Below are 19,695 nucleotides of genomic sequence, written 5' to 3'. Positions count from 1 at the left end.
TGTAATGGTTTGGTTTGATTGGTAACTAAAAATATGATATTGGAATTTGCTTTCCACTCGTCAAAAAATTTGAACAAAATATTATTAGTATGGTTCAAGTCATGATAGAAATCATTTTCTATATATAGTTTTGTAAGAACAAAAAATGAAGCTGTTGAGAAGATTCAAAGCAAGAATAAGTTAAAAAATTATTAAGTAATTATTATCCCAGTCAGAGGAGCACTTGCATCAAATGGATTCTGCAAACCATGTTTGGCCAAGATTCAATTATTATGATGTTTAACCAAACATTTTCGCACCATCATAGAAACTAAAAAAGTCAACATATGCGAAGTAATAAACAAAGAATCTGTAATCAAGTTAAACTATATGGGTTGTTTGAAGTCAGATTGATGTTGATAATCAGAAAATTAAGACAATTAAGCGAAAAAAGATTTAAGAAGAATTTAATAAATGATTAAAGAGAAAGTATAGAGAGTCAATAGAGTATCTATACTATACAATATATATAATAGGAGTATAGGAATATTCGATTCAGTAGGATATTTAGATGTTTATTATCTCTAATATCCGAATGATTATTCTGGATAATATGTGTATATTGTGTTTGAGAAATTAATAGTATTTTATTTTAGATATTTATTTTTTAATTCATCTTGAATCAAATAAATAACTTATTATACACGTTATATAAATACTCAATTGACTTCCTAGCAAAATTCATGATGAAAATATTGAATACATAAAATTGAATTATCTCAGCTATATATAAAATGACAAATATTACTCTCTAATAATTTATGATGGCGGCGTTGCCTTAAATGGTATATTAACCTGGCCATATACAGCCAAAAAAATGGTCAAATTAAATACACAAACATGACTCAAAAATTTGATTATACATCGTATTGCCTAGTCAAGCAGCCTACCATTCTACTACACACAAAAGAAAAATTAAAATAAAATAAAATAAATTTCACCACAGCCACACGGCTCTCGTTGCAAAATCTAATAAATAATATTATAACTATAATATACACAGAAATGAATCATGTGGTATTTTTCATCATAAGGCGTCAACTAAATTTCAACATACGATTTTGGTGTTATCCAATAGTTTGACTCACATAAAAATAATATTTGATGAACATCCAAACTTTATTTTGTGTGCAACCATTAAATTTGTGTACGGCTCTTACTTCAATATTCCAAATTTTGGTTCACAGTCTTACAACTGAATAATAAGACATAGTTTTAGATATTTATATAATATCCCTCTTATATTCAACCAACCAAGTGAAGGGTCTTTCCTTTTGTCTAAGAAAGAGGCTGAAGGGTGCGAGTTTTTCTTTCTTTTTTATTTTTTTAAAAAAGGAGGAGGTTTGGAAGTTGGAGTGGGTTGGAAAGAGACAACCTTGTCACAAAAAATATAAATACAAGGACTATCCAACTATCCAACTATCCAAATACATTTAAATTTGACGAGCCCTTACTGCTAAGGCAAACCAAAGCTCTATATCTATCTATCTTTCTTTCTGTGCTCATTTTGGAACTCTCAAACATCAGTGCGGTTCCTCTATCTTTGTTCACAATGGCAACATTTATCAGCAGAATGCCATGCAGCTATATTCTTCTGCTGTTTCTTCTCTTTGCAGGTACTTTGTTCTGTTTTCCTCTGCTCTCTCTATGCATGTTTTGTTGTTGCTTTTGCATGTCTCGTGAAATTTTTAGCTTCACCAACTTTGATATCAATCAAAGGAAAAAAGGGTAAAGAAGTTTGTTTTGTATTAGTATTTTGTATTGAAATGAAATTGCAGTTGCACTACAATGCAGAAATCATAGAAAACAGGCCTTAATTGTAACTGTTATGTGATTCTAGACTGCAATCTAAGTGAAGTGAATATGTAATTAACACATTTAGATGATTGTATGGACACAGATATCATGCTTTTCCGACGCGTAGCGTCGTTCGGAATCAACTACGGCCAAGTAGCCAACAATTTACCAACACCAGACAAGGTCCTTGAACTCTTAGGCACCCTAAAGATAACAAGAACAAGAATCTATGACACCAATCCTGAGATTCTGAAAGCTTTTGCCAACTCAGAAATTGAAATCATTGTAACAGTTGAGAACCAAATACTAAGCCAGTTAAATGATCCACAACAAGCACTTCAATGGGTAAGCAACAACATCAAACCCTACCTACCAGACACAAAAATCACAGGAATCCAAGTAGGCAACGAAGTTTACACAGATGAGAATCCAGCAATGTTTCAGTACCTTGTTCCAGCAGTGATCAACATCCAAAATGCATTATCTCAGCTAAGCATTTCATCGAACATCCAAGTCTCATCACCAAGCTCCCTTGCAGTTCTTCAAGAATCATACCCTCCTTCAGCTGGTACCTTCAAGAATGAGATAACTGAAACCATGACACAATTCTTAAGCTTCTTATCAAAAACAAATTCACCATTTTGGATCAATGCATACCCTTTCTTTGCATACAAAGACAACCCAAATGAAATCCCATTAGACTATGTTCTCTTCAATCCAAGTGGGGGAATGGTTGATCCAAACACAAAATTACACTATGACAACATGCTATATGCTCAGGTAGATGCAGTTGCATTTGCAATTGCAAAGTTAGGGTTCAATGATATTGAAATTAGGGTTTCAGAAACAGGGTGGCCTTCAAAGGGGGACAGTGATGAAGAAGGAGCAACAGTGCAGAATGCAGCAACATACAATAGGAACTTGTTTAGGAGACAAATGGAAAATGAAGGAACACCATTGAAGCCAAGGATGAGATTGGAGGCTTATTTGTTTGCATTGTTCAATGAAGATTTGAAGCCAGGACCAACTTCTGAGAGAAACTATGGATTGTTTCAACCTGATGAATCCATGGCTTATAATGTTGGCCTTTCTGCTTTTGCAACTACTTCTAATCCCTCCACTTCAATTTCTCTTACCTCCTCTGCCACTCACAATAAGGTAAATCAAATTTGCTCCTTTCTAATTCTTTAATTAAACTATGTTAATTGCAAAAACTAGTTATCTTCTTTTATCCATTTTGATTAAAATCAAAATTCATTGAAACAGGCAACACCACCAAAGAAATACCAAAACTTGTTCTACTGCCTGTTTGTGTATTTGCTGACTTCAACACTTTGTGGCTTTGTCTAGAAGAATACTATTACATTCCTATGGATTATGTATATACACATATATTAGAGATTTATTACTTCCTTCACAAGATGCAAAAAATGATGAAGATCCCCTTAAAGAATCTCCCTAGAATCAAGTATACCAAAACCCTATTAAAGATACACCTATCTATTTTGAAGAGGCTAGGAGGGACCAACACACTTTGTGGGGTGCAACAAAATCATCATCTATATGGCAAAAAGAGGCTTAAGGAGACTTGAAGGAAGATTTTAACTTTGATTTAGTGGTTTATACTTTGATCCACTTACCCCACCATTAGTCACATTCCAGCAGCAACCATGTGGCAATGACATCAGATTGAAGCTTATGTTAGGCAGATAAGGGCCAAAAATTCCACCTCATTATTCCTTTATTTTAGTGCAAGATTGTTGCACAAAAAGAATATATTCTTAGTTCAACTAGGTGATTTATTTATTTTGTACATCTGATTTTGTACAATGATGATTGATTATTCATTCATATAGTAAGAAAAAATATATATTATATTATTGCTGCTTTGGGGGAGGGAGGGAGTATTGAGCTAAGAAAAGTCCTCTATTATAGGACGTGGAATCCATTACTATTCCTTATTGTAATATATTAAAGTAATTTCTCAATTTACTATTCTTTTTTCTCTTTATTTTTTATACCCTTTTTCCTATCCTCTAGCACTTTTATATAGTACAAAGTTTATAAAAATAAAGGATAAAAATAACTTATTTTATAGTGTAAATTAATCACTTTTCTTACTTCATTTAAATAAATAGTTAATATTTTTTTTACGAAGTAATGCTTCATAAAAAAAAAAATGAATGAATGTCTCGAAAAAATAATTTGAGCTAAGTGAAAATCTAATTATTAATTTAAAGTGCAGAAATTTAAGGTATTGTTTGGTTTGGTTTAATATTATCCTCTAGCGGACAATAGGACAGTCTTGCTTTATTCCTTGGCCAAATAACTGTCAGCATAGGATCATTTTTGTTGACCCTTTTTAGAAAAGGTACTTTTTTTATTTTTAACTTTCAAAAATTTTCTTTTTTCTTTTTCATAACCCTTTTTCTAATTTTTTTTCCCTTGTGTTTTAAACTTTTAAAGGGAACACTGAAAACCTCAGCCTTATCAAGACATGATAGGGATTGTCCAAGTCCTAAGATCTTTGCACATGAACCCCTCAAATTCTCAAGCTGACCCAATCAACCAATAGAATTCAAAAAACAAAAAAGATAAATTCTTTGAAGGAATAATAATATAATGTATAAAATACTAGGGCAATTTGCAAACGACTATCCCCACCAAAGAACTTTTGTGTCATCACCATTTTGTGGAGCTGAACCTTCTCAAATGTTTCCTACATTCTGCAGATAAGAGTTGTAGCAAAATTCTGGGTTTTAATCATCTAGACATTTAGACTTGAAAAAAAAAAGAAGAGGAGATTAATCATTTAGACTTGTAGTTGAAATGTTCAAATGGAATTTTTCTTTCGAAAGGAGTACATGTTATTTAGGTTAACATTTGGATTTTATTGTTAACATGGAAATATAGCTAGAAACAGAAACAACTTAAAAAGAAAGATATAAAATCAACATCTTAATAAGTATCTTTAGATAAATAATTTTATTCTGCATAAAATCTCCAAAACATTCAAGAGCATTTAACACTCTACTAATCTTTTTTTTTGGATTTAAGTAAAAAATTTGGCAAAAATGATAACAATAAAAAAATTGAGTTTTACAATATATTTATACGAAACCTGAAAAGTGTATATTAGATTTATATTGTCCATATAATTTTTTTAATTATAATATCTTTGAAAAGTATTATTAACATACTTATTAGCAAGAATTTGTCCATACTTTATGATATTATTATCATGCATATATAGTAAACTAATTAATTAGTAAAATCTTTAAAACAAGAACTACATAAAAAATTAAAGATCAGACAGTGCCATGATAAAGAAAAGGTGAAAATATATTTTCCTTAATTAATATAGCTTAGTTTTGTCTCGGTGATTGAATATTTTTTGTATTACTCGTTTGTCTCTTGTGAAAAATGCATGCAGCCATAAAGTTTAGGTCAAAATGGATCATCCCTCCTGCTGGAATTTAGGGGGCAAATAGAATTGGATAAAAACAAAAATGGTCATGATCATTTGAAAGCTTGCTGAGTTCACTACGTTTCAAATTTGTATCTAACATCTTCGTAATTTGTTGTCAAGTTGCCTTTTTATTCTAATCTTTTATATGCAAACATGTTTTAATAAGCATCCGCGTGGCTAAATTTTAAGGTATCTATTTATTTGACATTATTATTTTTTGGGAGCATTATACTGAAGAATTAAAGACTCTTTGATAACCTTGAAACTGAAAGATGTTTCTTCAGTTCAAGATGGATCGATGAGGGATCTCCACGTATCAATTAGTTTTGATGCATATAATAATACGATTTAATAATAGAATAAAGTTTGTTTCAAATTTTCATATTATATAGCTTTGGTTTACTGTTATACATACATACTATATTTTATATTCAATAATATTTTCATTTATATATTATCATATTTTTTTAATACAAGCATACATTAAATTAATTTAAAAATAATAACAAAATATTTGTCTGTGTTTTCTTTAATTTTATCAAAAATAGCAATTGTGGTGCGGAGAAAGGTATGAAAGTTAAATATACGATTATGGGTGAATTTAGTGAAAGTTCTATTCTTCAAATTGTTTATTCTTTTATATTTTTTAAAGATTGTTTTTTAAATTGTGGTAACTATATTTAGTAAAATAAAATAAAAATTATTTTTAGTAAGTACAAAACTACAACAAGAACTGATGAAGAACTATAAACGAAGCAAAGTAGCCCTTATCATATTTATTGTATGAATTTGGATATAAAAAGAAGAAAAATTGAGGTGAAGTAAAGTAAAAGAAAAGCTTAAACGAGAAAAGAAGAGAGAAAAAAAGTTAAAAAAATGTGAAAAGAAAAACTGATTCTTGTATTTTACATTTTTGAAGAAAATAAAAACACTAGCCACTAATTACAGGTACAACTATACATATACAGTGATTACTAAACTTTAATTTACTAATTCTTTAAGGCTGTATTTATTTTTTAGAATAGAATTAGACAAACATTGAGAAGAAGATACAAAAAATAGAAATATAAAATTTTGTATTTTTGTATTTTATTTGGTGATAAATTAGAATAAATTATAAAAATTTAATTTATCTTTCTTCTTTTTTCATTCAAAAAAATTAGAGAAAAAAATATATAATAAAAAATATAATTATAAAAATTAACAAAAATAATAAAAAAATAAAAAATAATTTGTATTCTGTTATTAGTATCTTTATGTTCTTCTTGTCAGAATAAACACAAAATATATTAATTTACAATAATGCTAGGGAATCAAGAGCATATCAACCAAAAACCAGTCAAAATGTATCTGGACTGGGACCTAAAAGTCCAATACACTTCAGTACCATCCAAAATTGATCCAGGGTAAACCACATTCACCCTCCCCAAAAATCCTATCCTTGCTTTCACCATTTTACCACACAGAAATTTGAAAATCATCCACACCCGCGCCACGCCTCTGGAAAACTCGTGCAACCCTCTTTCGTCTCCTCTCCCGACGCTGCGACGTCGCTTGTAGCCTCTCCTCTCATCGCGCTTCCACACACGGAACCAGAGCGACGCCACTCTGCTGTTGTATGCGGATTTTACCGGTGGCTCTGAAACTTCTTGGTACAGCTGCGCCGTCCGACAGTGGATCTTTACTTCTCCAGCCTGGAATCTTCACTTCGTCTCACTAATTGGTAAGTATGGCAGATCTTTCCTTTGATTTTGTATGCATATTTTGAAGAGAGATTTGGAGATGGTTTTGTTTTAGTGGTTCGGTGAACGTTAGTTGAATAGGTGTTTTTTTATATGTTGTATAGCTCAAGTAATTTAATCTTGGGGAATCATGGATAAGTATATTTTTTTTTCCTAATCTGTGCTAGGATTGAGGAACTGCTGTGGTAATCAAGTTGATTTAATTTTACTAATTTGCTATATGTTGTTGAATTGCTGTAATTAGATATCGAATGGTGATTAAATTATGATCGGATGCTGCAGTTGCTCGAGATTGGATTTTGCTTTTATCTGGGTCTCATATTGTAATTGTAGTTGTTAGAGATTAGATGTTTCTAGTCTGCTCTAGTGTTTAGATACTAGGAATGGTGTTTATATGAGATGTTCTTTGATTTTGCTAAATTAATGGACGTTTTCGTTAAATAATTTTGGATATTTGAGTGTATCAATTGAAATTAATTTTTCATGTTAGTTGAATGAGTATTTTTTATATGTTGTACAGGTCAGGTAATTTAATCTTGGGGAATCATGGGTAAGCATGCTTTTTCTTTTCTAATATGTGATAGAATTGAGGAACTACTATGGTAATCAAATTGATTTAATTTTGTTAATTTGTTATATGCTGCTGAATAGCTGTAATTAGATATCGAATGGTGTTAAAATTATGATCGGATGTTGCAGTTGTTAGAGATTGGATTTTGCTTTTATCTAGGTCTTATATTGTAATTGTAGTTATTAGAGATTAGATGTTTCTAGTCTGCTCTAGTGTTTAGATACTAGGAATGGTGTTTATATGAGATGTTTTTTATTTTTGCTAAATTACTGGACGTTTTTGTTAAATAATTTTGTATATTTGAGTGTATGAATTGAAATTAATTTTTCATGTTAATTGAATGGGTGTTTTTTATATGTTGTACAGCTCAGGTAATTTAATCTTGGAAAATCATGGGTAAGTAAGTTTTTTTTCCTAATCTGTGCTAGGATTGAGGAACTGTTGTGGTATTCAAGTTGATTTAATTTTGCTAATTCGCTATATGCTGCTGAATTACTGTAATTAGATATCGAATTGTGTTGAAATTATGATCGGATGTTGTAGTTATTAGAGATTGGATTTTGCTTTATCTGGGTCTCATATTGTAATTGTAGTTGTTAGAGATTAGATGTTTCTGGTCTGCTCTAGTGTTTATATACTAGAAATGGTGTTTATATGAGATGTTCTTTGATTTTGCTAAATTACTGGACGTTTTCGTTAAATAATTTTGGATATTTGAGTGTGATGGTTTCAGTGGCTAAGAGAAGGGGGGGTTGAATCTTAGCCCCCTTTTTGAAGCTAACACTTGCTGTCCTTCAGAAGAGACTTTTCTGTTTCTTGCTCGTCACTGGATACGAGCAACTCAGTTTTGTCTCGTCCCTTGCCACGAGACTTTTTGTTTTGTCTCGTCACTTGGCACGAGATAATTCTAGCTTTTGCTCGTGTGTGGTAGAAAACAGAAATGGAGTAGAAAGAGAAAGAACTTGCACCCAGATATATCCTGGTTCGGTTGCTAAGTGCAGTGCAACCTACATCCAGTCTCCATCACAAACATGATGTAATTTCACTATAATCAACCAGATTACAACTTGTAAAGTGCTAACCCAACTTACAAGGGGATTCCAACAGAATCATGATACACAACATAGATGAACAAAGGACCTCTAAGACATCTATGGCTTTTACTCTTAATTTTGCACTCTCTGCCTTTTTCCGCTCTATGGCTTTTTCATTACAAACCTCACTTGTTTGCCTTTTACCAAGAGACTCAAGACATGACAAAATTAAACAGAAAACACTAAACAGAATACATTGAAGGAGAAGAGAAATCTGTTAGCTCAGGTAGCTCTGAGAACTCTGTGCCTTGCACTCTCAAATTTTCTCCTTTTCACTCCTTGCTTCAAACAGTGGTTGTTTCCCCTTTTTAAAGAAACAGGAAAGCCTCCACACTTGAAGCCAAAAACCGAACCAACTTTCTTCCTCCTTCAACAGACCGGTTCGGCCACACAGAGAGAGAAGAGATAACCATGCATTAACCAACATGCAATTACCTCTAGTCTTTTCTTGATCATCAACCTTCATCAATCCGGGCTCTCCATCCTTGGCTTCCTCTCCAAGATGGATTTCTGGCCCTTGATGCCTCATGATGATGATGACTTCATCTGCTTCAAACTCTGCCTCCAACCATCACTTCGCCACTCTAGCTACTCCCTGTGGTGGTTGGTCAGATTCGAAGACAAGCCATGCTTCAAGAATCTCCCTTCTGGCCGAATCTTCTTCTTCCATTTTGAGCATGAAAGGCTCAAGATAGCTTCACCAAATCTAACCATATTTGGTAAGCATCCTAGCCACAGCTCATCTTTCTTTTGGTATGTTTTCTTGCCATCATTTGCTCGATGGTCTTAGGCGCATGCAGCTTCTCCCTTTCGGTATTGAGGAACATTGGTTCCATTATTTCCTGGACAAGAACCGAATAGAGAAGAAGAAAGAGATGAGAGAGAATGAAAGAAATCTGGAGAAAAGAAAAGCAATGCTAAGAAGTTAAACAAATTAATTAGGCATAGCTTGCTTTTACTTCCCTTAGCATAGAGTGGCGTGTTTGACATAACACCCATCAATCAATTCAGCTGTATTTTCTCTCTCATGTTCCCCATGCATTAATTAACAATGTAATAGATTTTGAAATCCATCACTTGTTAAAGCTTGGTTCCGTTGGAAGCATTAAGCTTTCATTTTCCTTTTGTTTCGGACCAAGGGTGGAAGCTTTCATCACTTGTGAAACTTGGGCTTGTAGTGTTGAAATAAAATCTGGCCCAATTGGTAAGCATTTGCTTTCCTGATGAAATTGTGTAACGGACCAAGCATGGAAAGCTAGCATTGGGCTTGCAACATTATTATATATTCTGGCCCATTAATATAAAATTTCAGCCTCATTATATAATGCATGCAACAAGGCTAATTGTTGGGCTTAAGTCAGAAACTCATTTCTCGGCCCAAACATAAAATCTGCAACAAAATTATTAATCAAAATATGTTAAATGAAAATCAGATTAATAATTTTGCAATTATTTATTTTAATAATGTTTAGTCATCACAAATGTTATTTTAGAGTTTTCCAAACTCATCAATCTCCCCTTTGATGACAAACATTATTAAAATTGAAATGGAAAGAAATTAAAAATTGAGTAGGTAATACTCCCTTTGATTTGAATTTCTCCCCCTTTCAAAATGTCACATGGCTCCCCCTCAATATATGCTATTTTACCAAGGGAAGCATAAACCTGTAACATTTAAATCAAGCTTCAAGTAACAATGTTATTTAGCCGATTTTATAATGCTAAATTGCTTGATTTATGAGCAGTTTTAATTGATAATCAAAACTCATTTGATATCATAACTGATTTACTGCTCAAACTTTTCATACAAAAAGATATCCAAATATTTTTCAAATATTTTCCTATCAGAGCAAAACAACATAATGAAAGATATTTGAATACAAAAACAAGGCAGTTTTGATATGTTACTCAATTAAAGGAACTGCCAAAAATAAATTTTTAAACCAACCAGTTTATCTATGAAGAATCAATCAGCCATGCATCATCATTATCAACCAAATGCTAAAATTGACTAATCATGATAAACAAATATAGTTCAAGCAGCTATGATCATATACAATCAACATGCATAATCATAATAAACAAGTGTCTTTCAAACAGCAATGATCATATGCAATCAACATGCATTCTTTGAACAAGGGTAATCATGAATTTTCAAAAATGAAAATTTCAACCCCTGTTATTCCTTCCAGCCCCTGTTTCGTTCCAATTTCAATTTTGGAACATAAATTCCTCCCCCTTTTGTCATCAAAGGGGCACCTGCACAATGCATGATTAATATAACAAAAAGCAACAAGATGCAATAGCAAAAGTGTATCAAAGCATCCTAAAGCAGGGAGTATCAAGTCATGCTTATACAAAAAAAGATTGAGCCTAGTGGAGCCAATATCAAACAAGAAAAAAAATCACTAATCATCAGAAAGATGCATGTCCTCTTCTTCAGCGCCTTCTTCACTCTCGTCTCCCAAGTCCTTGTTAAGATGTTCCAGCATCAAAGTGACCCTTTCTTTGCAGTTTTTCCAAGCTTTCTCATTTTCATAGGCCTGTTTCCGGGCTTCTTTATGAGAGCGAAACATCATATCAGCCATGTTTGAGAATTCTCCCAAGATCTGTTGAAAGGACCTGATAGTTTTGGAAGATTCTGGCCTTCCTTCATGCTCACTATCCGATTTTCTCCCTTTGGTTTCTTTAGTCACGCCTCCACCACGGATCATAGACACTTCATTTTCTACCTTCTCATTCAACAGATCAACTTTAAAGTACTCAAAGATTCCAGTTAAGAACATACCATAAGGCAGATTAGCCTTTCTGGTGCTTCTAACAGAATCCCACATGTGTCTAATCATAATATAACCAAAAGAGATAGGAGTAGAGGTAACCAAAGCAAACAAAATGAGACAGTCAGAAAATGTTACTCGGTTGTGTGAGCCGCTTTGGGGAGTCAGAGTATGAGTGATGATGCGATGAAGCAAGGAATTGACCGGTCCAAGCGCTTTGTGAGTTGGGTTGGTTCCATGCAATCCGGAAAGATTTGTGCAAATGTGCTGAAGAACAGTTTTGTGAGAAATGCCGACTTGTGTGTCCCATTTTTCCACCATGTAAGCTTTCGGTCCTTCATCCTTGAAGCCCAGGGCCGCTCCAATAGTCTCAGCATCAAGGGCTATTTGAACCCTTTTGACATAGGAATGAAGGGTGCCATCGATGAGCCGCATGTTAGCATAAAATTCTCTAACAAGACCTGGGTATACTGGCTTTTTGATAAGGAGCAGAGGTTTCCAGTTGAGAAGTTCAAACAGAGAGGGAATGTTGGTGTTCTTGAGATTGTCGAGACTGACAAGATATGTAGTGCACAGATGGCGTTTCTCCACGACCTCTTTATGGAACTCATATGAGGTGCATGAGTTAAACCTGCTTGGATCATAGTGGGAGTGAGTCTTGCGAAACTTGTCTCGGAATTCCATGGATTCCAAGTTCGCAGGTTCGGTTGTGTCATTTAGTACAAACCCTTGATCTTTCTTTGAGTCTTTTCCGGGGGTTGCCTTCTTTGGTGATGAGGGAGGAGGTGAAGGAGTAGGAGAGGTATGAGACTCTTGCTCTTCTTCTTCGACTGCCGGTTGTTTGTTCTTTCCTCGGCCTGAGCTCTTGTGAGCGATAACTTTCTTTCTCATGGTGGTGGTTCGCTTAGATGGTGGTGAAGGAGAAGATGATGAGGTTGAGTGAATGTGGATATGGGTGTGGGTTTGAGGTGTTGGAGGTTTCTGAGACAGAAGAATTCTCTCACTCTTTCTTGGCGCGGTTTTCTTTTTCATATTAATGGAGGAATAAGAAGGTGAGGTTGACAACCGAGTGGAGTGGGAGAGAAGTAAGGTGGGTGACACATTTAATGTGCCGTGGAGAGAGAGAGGGAAGGAAATAATGATCATTAGTGGGCGGTTAATGACCATTATGGGCGGTTATTGCCCAAAAAGATGATTTTCCTTTTAACTTTTGAAATCAAAAACTGAAAAGTGGTTGCCTTGAATCAAGGGATTAGATGGAGAGTAGGATTTGATTTGACACTAACTACTTCCAAGAGGATATGGTGACACAATGAAGAAGATTCTTTATTTGTATGTGAAGGAAGTTAACAAAAAAACTGTTACTGTGGGGTTATGGAAATTTTGGTGGGGCCCATAAAATTTTGAATTCTGCGTTGCCTCCCCCTTGACCACAGCTCTTCCATTGTTCCATTTATTTTTATCTCGTCCAAACCTACGAGCAAAACAGAACAGAGTCACAACTTCACATATTTTCAATAAAACTTAAATCAAACATTCCTAAACTTTTTCTCAATGTACAGAATCTGTCTTCACAAAGAGGTTTTGTAAAAATATCAGCAATTTGGTCTTCAGATTTTACAAATTGAATATCAATAGTACCCTTTTGCACATGTTCCCTAATAAAATGATATTTTATCTCAATGTGCTTAGTTCTTGAGTGCAGAACAGGATTTTTTGAAATGTTTATAGCACTCATATTATCACAAAATAAGGGTATACTATTGATTTTTAATTTGTAATCTTCCAATTGTGTTTTCAACCAAATTAATTGAGAGCAACAAGCAGATGCGGAAATATATTCGGCTTCAGCAGTGGATAAAGCCACTGTGGCTTGTTTCTTGCTTGACCACATGTTGAGTGAGCTTCCAAGAAAGCAACACATGCCGGAGGTGCTCCTCCTATCCACCCGATCTCCCGCATAATCTGCATCACAAAACCCTACTGCACAAAAGTCATCAGATTTAGGATACCATAATCCATAATTACAAGTTCCCTTAATGTATCTAATGATGCGTTTAACAGCCGTAAGGTGGGATTCTTTTGGATGTGATTGAAACCTTGAACATACACCCACACTTTGGACTATATCCGGTCTAGAGGAGGTAAGGTACATGAGTGAACCTATCATTCCTCTATACCTTGTTTCATCCACATCTTGGCCATCATCATCCTTTTCATGTTTATTATTGGGATGCATAGGAGTTCCCATTGATTTGGAATTTTCTAGGCCAAATTTTTTAATAAGTTCTTTTGCATATTTTCCTTGGTGAATAAAAGTACCACTAGGAGTTTGCTTAATTTGGAGGCCAAGAAAGAAAGTAAGCTCTCCCATTAAACTCATCTCAAACTCACTAGTCATGAGTTTTCCAAACTCTTCACACAAGGAGATATTGGCCGACCCAAATACAATGTCATCAACATAAACTTGAACAAGAAGGATATCATCATTAGATGTCTTAATGAATAAGGTAGTATCGGTGGTTCCCCTTTGAAAATGATTTTCCAACAAAAAGGCACTAAGCCTCTCATACCAAGCTCTTGGAGCTTGTCTAAGACCATAAAGAGCCTTAGTTAATTTAAAAACATGATTTGGAAATTCTTTATGTTCAAAACCGGGGGGTTGAGCCACATATACTTCCCTATCAATAAAACCATTAAGAAAAGCACACTTAACATCCATTTGAAACATTTTGAAACCCTTATGGGCAGCATAGGCAAGAAGCAACCTAATTGCTTCCATTCTAGCTACCGGAGCAAAAGACTCATCAAAATCAATACCCTCTTCTTGATCGTAACCTTGGGCCACTAATCTAGCCTTGTTACGAACAACTTGTCCATCCTCACCAAGTTTATTTTTAAAAACCCACTTAGTACCCGTTACCTTCTTACCATCCGGATGAGGTACTAATGTCCAAACCTTATTCTTGTCAAATTGAGCAAGCTCCTCTTGCATTGCTTTGACCCATGATGGATCCTCAAGAGCTTGTTTGACATTGTTGGGCTCTATTTGTGACAAGAGAGCAAGATTGCTAGGTTCGGTTGGCCTTTTGGTGGATGATCTTGTTGTTACTCCTTGTGAGGGATCACCAATGATGAAGTCATGGGGATAACCCTTCATAGACTTCCATTCTCTAGGCTTTCGGACAGGTGTTGAGCTTTGATGAACTTCTGATGGTCTCACTGTTTCAGTTTCTCGTCCCTGTTCAGGAGACAGATCGGAACTTTCTCCTTCAATCTGACGAGACAAAATGCGACTGGCAGATTCTTCATTCTGGACAGATTTGGGATTTTCTTTGCTTGTTCCAGCTCCTTCTCCATCTGAATTATTATCTATCACAGTACTGGAAATTAAGTTAGAATCACAAAAAGTAACATGTATGGATTCCTCTATTGTCCTATGTTCTTTGAGATAAACTCTATAAGCCTTGCTTGTGATGGAATATCCAACAAACATTCCTTCATAGGATTTTGGATCAAACTTTCCAAGGTTTTCTTTATTATTAAGCACAAAGCATTTACATCCAAAAACATGAAAATACTTAAGATTTGGTGGGGTTCCTTTCCATAGCTCATAGGGAGTTTTCTTTAACCCTTTTCTAATGATTGTTCTATTCAAAATATAACATGCTGTGTTCACAGCTTCAGCCCACAAAAATTTAGGAATTTCATTCTCACATAGCATGGCCCTAGTCATTTCTTGAAGGCTTCGATTCCTTCTTTCAACCACCCCATTTTGTTGGGGTGTTCTAGGGCATGAGAAATTATGAGAAATCCCTAAGTCATCACAGAATTTTTCAAAGTCTTGATTTTCAAATTCTCTTCCATGATCACTTCTCAAATGGGCAATTTTCAAATCCTTTTCATTTTGAATTTTCTTGCAAAGGGTGGAAAAAGCATAAAACGCATCATTCTTATGAGCAAGGAAAAGTACCCAACCGAATCTAGAGTAATCATCAACCACAACAAGACCATAATGTTTACCTCCCAAACTTTGAGTTCTAGTAGGACCAAAGAGATCAATATGTAACATTTCCAATGGCCTTTTGGTTGAGATTCCATCTTTTAACTTAAAGGAGGATTTTACTTGTTTGCCCAATTGGCAAGCATCACAAGTAAGGTCCTTATCAAACTTGATGTTTGGAATTCCTCTAACCAAATTCCTTTTGACTAACTTAGAAATTTGGTACATGCTAGCATGTCCCAACTTTCTATGCCAAAGCCATTTTTCAGATTCAAGAGAGGTGAAGCATGTTACATTTTGTTCCTTTAAATCCTCAAGAGTTAATCCATACACATTATTGCATCTTTTAGCTTCAAATAAAACATCCCCAGTTTTCTCACAAACAACCAAGCACACAAACTTCTTAAAGATAACATCAAAACCTAAATCACACAATTGACTAACACTAAGTAAGTTATGTTTCAAACCATTTACAAGAAGCACATCATTTATACAAGAAGAAAAGTTTTTACCAACTTTCCCAACAGCCACTATTTTTCCTTTTGCATCATCACCAAAGGTAACAAGTCCTCCATCATATTCATCAAGCTTTATGAAGAAGGTTGTCTTCCCGGTCATATGCCTAGAGCATCCGCTATCCATGTACCACATATTTTCCTTTTTCTTGGATGCTAGGCAAACCTACAAAATAAACTCAAGTGACCTTAGGTATCCAAATTTTCTTGGATCCTTTCACGTTAAACCATCTCTTATGACCCAAATCATTGTAATCAAAGACAACTTTGTGAACTTTGTCACCAATCATTCTTTCACCAAAGAAGCATTGAACTGGAAAATGACCACTTCGGTTGCACATTCTACAAAATCTTGGAGTTGTAGTTTTATTAAAGTGAGTTGGGTCTTGATATGTTACATCATTTGAAGATGAGGCAATATTTTCAAGATGTGATTTTTCAGATTTATAATAACCCAACCCAGCTTTATCATAAAGAGGTTTTTGACTAGCCAAGATTTGGTTCAAATTTTCAGAACTTTGGGTGAACTTGGCTAGGTCATCTTTAAGTCTTTTAACCTCTTTGACCAACTCTTCATTTTGCTTAAAACAGTTCACATATGCAAGAACGGAATGATCACTTTCACAGCTTCTAACTTGGGCTTTTAACTGCTTGTTTTCTTCCACAAGATCACAAGCAGTTTCGGCCTCTCTTAGTTTTTCTTTGAGAAAATCATTTTCAGCTTTAAGAATGAAATTATGCTGTTCAAGATCTTGATTTTCTGCTAGAAAACATCTAATTTTTTCAGAAAGGTGATCTATCATGAGATGAAGGTCTTCAATGTTAGAGTTCTGAAATGATACCTGATCTATCTCATTTGCCATGAGACAATGCTGTGATTTAGTCTCAGACTCTTCATCATCATTTTCTGAGTCATTTTCCAAATCTTCCCATGTGGCCATCAGTCCCTTCTTCTTTATCTTTTTCGGCTTCTCTTCCTTTTTCAACTTGGGACAGTCAGATTTGAAATGACCCGTTTCCTTGCAATTGAAACAGGTTATTTTGCTGAGATCTTTCTTTGTCCTCCTGGAGCTACTGCCTTTGCTTTTGAGCTTTGCCATTTTCCTGAATTTTTTTGCAAACAACACAAACTCATTTTCAGAAGAGTTATCACTGGATTCATCATCCAGAGGGTTAGTCACAGAAGAAAAGGCAATTCCTTTCTTTTTTGAATCTCTTTTCAAATAGGAGTTTTCAAAAGCAAGTAGGTTTCCTCTCAAATCATCAAGGGTCATAGAATCTAAGTTACTACTCTCGGAAATTATTAAGGCTTTTGTTTCCCACTCTTTTGTGAGACATCTCAACACTCTTCTCACTAGCACAGATTCTGAATGTGTGATTCCAAGAGCATCTAAGCCAACAGTGATGATGTTGAACCGTTCGAACAGTTCATTAATGGACTCTCCTTCCTTCATTGCAAACATTTCATATTCCCTGTTTAACATGTCTGTCCGAGACTTCTTTACAATGGTAGTTCCTTCATGAGTGATTTGCAACTTGTCCCAGATTTCCTTTGCTGTTGTGCACCGTGATACTCGTCGGTACTCCTCAAAGCTGATCGCACAATTGAGCAGATTGGTTGCCTTGGCATTTAACTCCACCGTCTTCCTATCTTCCTCGGTCCAGCTTGCTTCTGGTTTAAGAGAGACCACTCCTTGAGCATTTGTGGTAGTTGGAAATTTAGGGCCCTCCAGGATGATCTTCCAAAGTCTGTAATCCACAGCTTGTACAAATATCTTCATCCTCTCCTTCCAATAGGTATAATTTTTCCCATTGAAGAGGGGAGGTCTGTTGCTTGATTGACCTTCAGACAGATTGTATGATAACACATTTGTGCCACTGTTTTCTCCCATGAGGATCTTTACTCCAAGCTGCAAAGCTTGATCTCTTTGAGACCAAGCTCTGATACCAATTGATGGTTTCAGTGGCTAAGAGAAGGGGGGGTTGAATCTTAGCCCCCTTTTTGAAGCTAACACTTGCTGTCCTTCAGAAGAGACTTTTCTGTTTCTTGCTCGTCACTGGATACGAGCAACTCAGTTTTGTCTCGTCCCTTGCCACGAGACTTTTTGTTTTGTCTCGTCACTTGGCACGAGATAATTCTAGCTTTTGCTCGTGTGTGGTAGAAAACAGAAATGGAGTAGAAAGAGAAAGAACTTGCACCCAGATATATCCTGGTTCGGTTGCTAAGTGCAGTGCAACCTACATCCAGTCTCCATCACAAACATGATGGAATTTCACTATAATCAACCAGATTACAACTTGTAAAGTGCTAACCCAACTTACAAGGGGATTCCAACAGAATCATGATACACAACATAGATGAACAAAGGACCTCTAAGACATCTATGGCTTTTTCTCTTAATTTTGCACTCTCTGCCTTTTTCCGCTCTATGGCTTTTTCATTACAAACCTCACTTGTTTGCCTTTTACCAAGAGACTCAAGACATGACAAAATTAAACAGAAAACACTAAACAGAATACATTGAAGGAGAAGAGAAATCTGTTAGCTCAGGTAGCTCTGAGAACTCTGTGCCTTGCACTCTCAAATTTTCTCCTTTTCACTCCTTGCTTCAAACAGTGGTTGTTTCCCCTTTTTAAAGAAACAGGAAAGCCTCCACACTTGAAGCCAAAAACGAACCAACTTTCTTCCTCCTTCAACAAACCGGTTCGGCCACACAGAGAGAGAAGAGATAACCATGCATTAACCAACATGCAATTACCTCTAGTCTTTTCTTGATTATCAACCTTCATCAATCCGGGCTCTCCATCCTTGGCTTCCTCTCCAAGATGGATTTCTGGCCCTTGATGCCTCATGATGATGATGACTTCATCTGCTTCAAACTCTGCCTCCAGCCATCACTTCGCCACTCTAGCTACTCCCTGTGGTGGTTGGTCAGATTCGAAGACAAGCCATGCTTCAAGAATCTCCCTTCTGGCCGAATCTTCTTCTTCCATTTTGAGCATGAAAGGCTCAAGATTGCTTCACCAAATCTAACCATATTTGGTAAGCATCCTAGCCACAGCTCATCTTTCTTTTGGTATGTTTTCTTGCCATCATTTGCTCGATGGTCTTAGGCGCATGCAGCTTCTCCCTTTCGGTATTGAGGAACATTGGTTCCATTATTTCCTGGACAAGAACCGAATAGAGAAGAAGAAAGAGATGAGAGAGAATGAAAGAAATCTGGAGAAAAGAAAAGCAATGCTAAGAAGTTAAACAAATTAATTAGGCATAGCTTGCTTTTACTTCCCTTAGCATAGAGTGGCGTGTTTGACATAACACCCATCAATCAATTCAGCTGTATTTTCTCTCTCATGTTCCCCATGCATTAATTAACAATGTAATAGATTTTGAAATCCATCACTTGTTAAAGCTTGGTTCCGTTGGAAGCATTAAGCTTTCATTTTCCTTTTGTTTCGGACCAAGGGTGGAAGCTTTCATCACTTGTGAAACTTGGGCTTGTAGTGTTGAAATAAAATCTGGCCCAATTGGTAAGCATTTGCTTTCCTGATGAAATTGTGTAACGGACCAAGCATGGAAAGCTAGCATTGGGCTTGCAACATTATTATATATTCTGGCCCATTAATATAAAATTTCAGCCTCATTATATAATGCATGCAACAAGGCTAATTGTTGGGCTTAAGTCAGAAA

General features: G+C 35.3%; 1 protein-coding gene across 1 annotated transcript; it reads left to right on the top strand.

Annotated features, from left to right (window-relative positions):
* The first annotated feature begins 1,366 nt into the window (after positions 1-1,366).
* LOC130973160 (glucan endo-1,3-beta-glucosidase 14-like) lies at positions 1,367-3,834 on the top strand. Its single transcript, XM_057897587.1, has 3 exons — positions 1,367-1,655; positions 1,940-2,994; positions 3,103-3,834. The coding sequence occupies exons 1-3, from the start codon at positions 1,592-1,594 to the stop codon at positions 3,184-3,186; spliced, it is 1,203 nt and encodes a 400-aa protein (XP_057753570.1). The 5' UTR covers positions 1,367-1,591; the 3' UTR covers positions 3,187-3,834.
* Positions 3,835-19,695: the final 15,861 nt, after the last annotated feature.

Source organism: Arachis stenosperma, chromosome 4, assembly GCF_014773155.1.
Source record: "Arachis stenosperma cultivar V10309 chromosome 4, arast.V10309.gnm1.PFL2, whole genome shotgun sequence".
Taxonomy (NCBI): Eukaryota; Viridiplantae; Streptophyta; class Magnoliopsida; order Fabales; family Fabaceae; genus Arachis; species Arachis stenosperma.
This window is presented reverse-complemented; position numbering and strand designations above follow the sequence as displayed.

What these genes read in the sequence shown, in the direction of transcription:
- LOC130973160 (XM_057897587.1), top strand. Translation starts at nt 1,592, where the DNA reads ATGGCAACATTTATCAGCAGAATGCCATGCAGCTATATTCTTCTGCTG. An exon ending in GCTGTTTCTTCTCTTTGCAG is followed by an intron (nt 1,656 to 1,939) that starts GTACTTTGTTCT and finishes GTATGGACACAG; the next exon opens with ATATCATGCTTTTCCGACGC. An exon ending in CCTCTGCCACTCACAATAAG is followed by an intron (nt 2,995 to 3,102) that starts GTAAATCAAATT and finishes TCATTGAAACAG; the next exon opens with GCAACACCACCAAAGAAATA.